Source organism: Glycine soja, unplaced genomic scaffold (assembly GCF_004193775.1).
Source record: "Glycine soja cultivar W05 unplaced genomic scaffold, ASM419377v2 tig00030559_1_pilon, whole genome shotgun sequence".
Classification (NCBI taxonomy): domain Eukaryota; kingdom Viridiplantae; phylum Streptophyta; class Magnoliopsida; order Fabales; family Fabaceae; genus Glycine; species Glycine soja.
Window position 1 is genome coordinate 6,172 of NW_021143852.1, and position 5,483 is coordinate 11,654.

Below are 5,483 nucleotides of genomic sequence, written 5' to 3' on the forward strand. Positions count from 1 at the left end.
CCAAGCTGGCAGCATCAGCGATTTTTTTTTAAGAATGGTATATTGATTGCCTTGGGCTTACTTTCAACCTTCCTATGTATGTTGAGTTCACTAGGATTGTTTACCAAAGTTTTAAGAGTTCAATATTCACTTAGGATCAACATTTCAGCCAGCAATTCAATCACCAAAACTCAAATTCACAATAGACACAATCAAAAGGAAACCTAAAAGTTCAAGAAAAGGTTCACAATCAAAAACTCTCTAAGAATTTTGCATGAACATGTTAAGGACTAATTAACATGAAAGATTTGACTCAAATCAAATAATAGGATAAATTAATTTCATACACTCAAGAAAAAAATTCAGCACAACATAAGAAATCTTATGTGACAAGTTTCATGACTAAACATGACTTCTATGACAAAACTACAATAGGTGAACAAGTCACTCTAGATTTTTGAGGTTTTCTTCTACTTTAATATTTTTGTAAGAATTTTATGGTTTAGGTTTCAGCCACAAAAAATAACAAGACAAAACTCAAAGGAACCTAAACTCAACACAATTCAAGGTTCAAGAACAAGAACAAGAAATTTGAACCATAAAAAATGAAATCTAAATTCTATAGCAAGATCAATCAGTGGAAATTCTAAAGAATCATGTTAACAACATTTATCACAAGACATGTGAGGAGATACATAAAGAAAAATGAAGAAACAACAATGGAAGAGAAAGTAAAGCAAAAAAATTAATTGAGGTTTAAGGAGCACCTACTTGAAGCTCTTGTGCTCTGATTACCACTTGATGGAAGCTTGCTTGGGGAGCTTTTATGGAGGCTGGATCTTTGAGCTTCAATGAGGTCCTTTAATGGTGATTTTCCAATATGGAAATGCAGTGGAAGACAAAGGAGAAGAGGTGAGAGGAGGCGCCATCCACTAGGGAATAAGCCATGGAAGAAAGAATTTCACCACCAAGATGAGCCTTGGATAAGAAGCATGGAGAGGATGCTTCAATGGAGGAAAAGAAAGAGGGAGAGAAAGAGAGAGGGGGGAGCACGAAATTGAAGGAAGAAAAAGGGAGAGAAGTTGAACTTTGAGTTGTGTCTCATAAGACTCTCATTCATCAAAGTTACAACAAGTGTTACACATGCTTCTATTTATAGACTAGGTAGCTTCCTTAAGAAGCTTTCTTGATAAAACTTCCTTGAAAAGCTTCTTTGAGAAAACTTCCTTGGGAAGCTAGAGCTTAGCTACATACACCCCTCTCATAACTAAGCTCACCTCCTTGAGAAGCTTCCTTAAGAAGATTCCTAAAGAAGCTAGAGCTTAGCTACACATACCTCTCTAATAGCTAAGCTCACCTCCTTGAGATGAGAAGCTAGAGCTTAGTTACACACCCCCGATAATAACTAAGCTCACCCCCATGACAAAATACATGAAAATACAAAAAAAAAAAATTCCTACTACAAAGACTACTCAAAATGCCTCGAAATACAAGGCTAAAACTCTATACTACTAGAATGGCCAAAATACAAGGCCCAAACGAAGGACAAACCTATTCTAATATTTATAAAGATAAGTGGGCTCATACTTAGCCCATGGGCTCGAAATCTACCCTAAGGCTAATGAGAACCCTAGGGCCTTCCCTTGGATCTCTGGCCCAATCTACTTGGAATCTTCTATCCAATGCCCTTGCGGGGTAGGATTGCATCACTTCCTCACTTGTCACCCATCTTCTGAGGAGATTATCTGCACCTACCTTGAACAAGTGTGGATCATCCCATATATAAAATTGTGCGTCATGGAAAAATTTCTTCTGCTGCTGCCAAGTGAGGTCTTTGGGAATGATCCCAGCTGCCTTAAATTTTGCCATGTCAGCAAACCATGGTCTCTCTGCAATCAAAAACAAAAAATCATCAGGAAATTCTTCTTTTATTTCAACCTCCTTTAAAGCGACCTCCTCATTGACTAATCTGGATAAGTGGTCTGCTACCACATTTTCTGACCCCTTCTTGTCCTTGATGACTAAATCAAATTCTTGAAGTAACAATATCCATCTGATATGTCATGGTTTGGAATTAGCTTTGCACAACAAATATTTAATTGCTGCATGATCAGTGTAAATTACTATTTTTGACCCCACCAAATAAGATCTGAATTTCTCAAGTGCATAAACAATTGCCCGCAATTCTTTCTCAGTGGTGGCATAATTGATCTGAGCATCATTCAAGACTTTGCTGGCATAGTAAATGGTATGAAAAATTCTACCCTTTTGTTGTCCCAGCACAGCACCTACTGCATAATCAATTGCATCACACATTAATTCAAACTCTTGTCCTCAGTCTGGTGCTGTGATCACAAGAGCAGAGACCAACTTGGCTTTAAGGGTATTAAAGGCTTCTAAACATTCATCATTAAACATGAACACAACATCCTTGTTCAGCAGATTACTCAGTGGTTTAGCAATTTTGGAAAAGTCTTTAATGAATCACCGATAGAATCCAGCATGACCCAAAAAACTTCGTATGCCTTTAACATTAACTGGAGGTGGAAGTTTATCAATAACCTCAATCTTTGCCTTATCCACCTCAATTCCTCTTCTAGAAATCTTGTGTCCCAGCACGATACCTTCTTGAACCATAAAGTGACATTTTCCCTAGTTGAGCACCAAATTAGATTCTTCACAACATTGTAACACTTTCTCTAAATTTTCTAGGCAATTTTCAAAAGATGCACCAAAGACAGAGAAATCATCCATAAAAACTTCAATACATTTCTCTACCATGTTAGCAAAAGTTGCCATCATACATCTCTAGAAAGTAGCTGGGGCATTACATAAACCGAACGACATACGGCGATAAGCAAATACACCAAAAGGACATGTGAAAGCTGTCTTTTCTTGATCCTGAGGATCCATTGCAATTTGATTGTAGCCCGAGTATCGATCTAAGAAATAGTAAAAACATTGCCCTGCAAGTCTCTCAAGCATTTGATCCATGAAGGGAAGCGGGTAATGGTCTTTCCTGGTGGCTTCATTTAGCTTCCTATAATCTATACATATCCCCCACCCAGTAACTGTTCTTGTAGGAATTAGCTCATCTCTATCATTCTGTATCATTGTCATACCTCCCTTTTTCAGAAAAACTTGAACATGACTAACCCACGAACTATCCGAGATTAGGTAAATGAGCCCTGCCTCTAACAACTTGAGTACTTCCTTTCTTACTTCTTCTTTCATTATTGGATTCAACCATCTTTGAGGTTGTCTCACTAGCTTGTAATTAGCTTCCATATTAATTTTGTGCATACAATATGAGGGACTGATTCCTTTTATATCAGAGATGAGCCAACCAATAGCGGCTTTGTGACTTTTCAGAATCTGTACCAGTTGATCCTCTTCTTTCTTCTGCAAGGAGCTGCTAATTATAACAGGTTTGGTCTCATTGTCCTCCAAGAATACATACTTTAGATGTGCCGGAAGGGTCTTTAATTCTACTTTGGGTTTTTCTTTTGGTCTATTGTTTTCCAATTCTTCAAGCATCACATGACTAATAGATTCATCGTCTGGATCCCCCAGCTCTTGAATACAAGCTAGCATTCTTCCTCCATCTTCATTGACTAGCCATTCTGTCACATATTCAAATTCTTTCTCCCTAGGCGTCTGTAATATCATGGCTGAGGCTGTTAATTTCATCTCCTGCTCCGATATTTCTGCTTCAAACCAATCTTTACTGTCATCTGGGTGTTTTATTGCTTCAATTAATTCAAACGAGATCTTTTGATCATCTACATTCAGTTCCAATTTACCTTTACCCATGTCGAAAACACAACTAGCAAATGTCAGACATGGTTGTCCTAGAATGATTGAAGCCTCATGGTCTTCATGCCTTTCTTCTTTGATAGTCAGTTGATGAGAACATGTGTTAACTTGGAAATTATCTTCTTGTTGAGTGTGTGTTTGTAAGCATTGTTTCCATTGTTGCGCTTTCTCCTTATCTTCTTCTTCTAAATCATGCTCATTCACAGGGCTCTCCTCTTGAGTGTCAACCTTTACAATCTCTTCTTCTCTTCTGCTCATAGCTTGAGTCACTTCTTCTACCAGCTTACCAACCTGAATTTCTGCACTTTTAAATGCCCGTTGAATTGATCCAATTGTATCCTTGAATTGCATTAACAAAATGTCCAGATTGAAACTCCTTTCTAATTCATTTTGATAGTAGAATTGTGACTCTAGTTCCCCTTGATAATCTTCAAAAAAAACTTTAGCACATTGAATCTCCTGCTTTTGTATTGCATTATGATTAGCTTTAGAACTAGCATGATATGCCATGAATTCTGCAAACACAATGTCAAGATCGGGGACTCTTTGCTCTTCATACTGATTATAGGGAGTTAACTGTCTCCACCCAGAGTTATTTGTGGAGTACATATAACAATTATCCTGGTAATGCTCCCTTCGGCAAAAATCACAAGTTATTAGTGGAACGGAAATAATAATCTCCATGATGTTGAATCAAAAGATTGAGCTTATTCTTCCAGATAAGCTAAACTACCTGCAGGAGATCTATGCATACAAAATACTGACAGCAATAGGGGTTATCCAATTCAAGAAGAAAACAAATATGAATCAAAAGCAAATATTCACAAATAATTAAAGAATAAAGAATAGGCACTTAAAGAACTGAACTAAACTTTCCAAATAGAAAGAAGCTCCCCAGCAACGGTGCCAAAAACTTATTCGATGACCGGCAAGTGCACTAGATCGCACAAGTAGTATAAAATGGTAAGAACCGAATATCGAACTCTCGAGGAACTTGTTTTACTTGGTAAAGTTGTGGTTCAGTAAATAAGTGCCTTTGGATGAAAGTTTGGTGCGTGGTATGGACAGGTATGTAAACTAAACTATTCAATAGAAAATCACGTGAGTAGTGGTGTGTGAAGACAAATAAAGAACTTTTTGGTCTTCCTGCTGGATGACTGATGTTATTAAAGATGTTCTCTACCTAACAATGTTTCTCTGTTCTATGTTGTCACCTGGAATACTAAACCTCGATGTCTCATGCATGTTTAGCCTAATCCTAATCAAGCATCATCCTCGGATCCCTCTTGTTGGACTAAACTTGACTAGAACTACATTAAGACATACATACCAACAACTAGGTTACCGTACCCCGATCCCTCGTGAAAATATGATAAACTAGCCCCGTCCTATCAAGTTCTAAGGATCAAACCATTTCCCAATGTTGAATTACCCTAACTAAGCATGCATCTATGTGATCAAGGCAAAGGCATACTAAACTGAAGTACTAATAGCACAAAGAACACATGCAACATCATTAGATAGATATAACATTATTTACATCAAGTACCCCATAGGAAGAACCAACTAAGGATTTAGCTCTCCATAGTAGGGAGGCTTCTTTTACAACAAAGAGAAGAGAAAGTGAAAGATTGAAGAATTACAGGTAGTGGGGATGTCTCCTCCACCTCTAGGAACCTCACAATCAC

The 5,483-nt window shown here is 37.6% G+C and overlaps 1 protein-coding gene across 1 annotated transcript; it reads right to left on the reverse strand.

The window, feature by feature from the left end:
• Nucleotides 1-2,787: 2,787 nt before the first annotated feature.
• LOC114404388 lies at nt 2,788-4,404 on the reverse strand. The gene has a single exon (XM_028367367.1). The coding sequence runs from the start codon at nt 4,402-4,404 to the stop codon at nt 2,788-2,790; it is 1,617 nt and encodes a 538-aa protein (XP_028223168.1).
• Nucleotides 4,405-5,483: the final 1,079 nt, after the last annotated feature.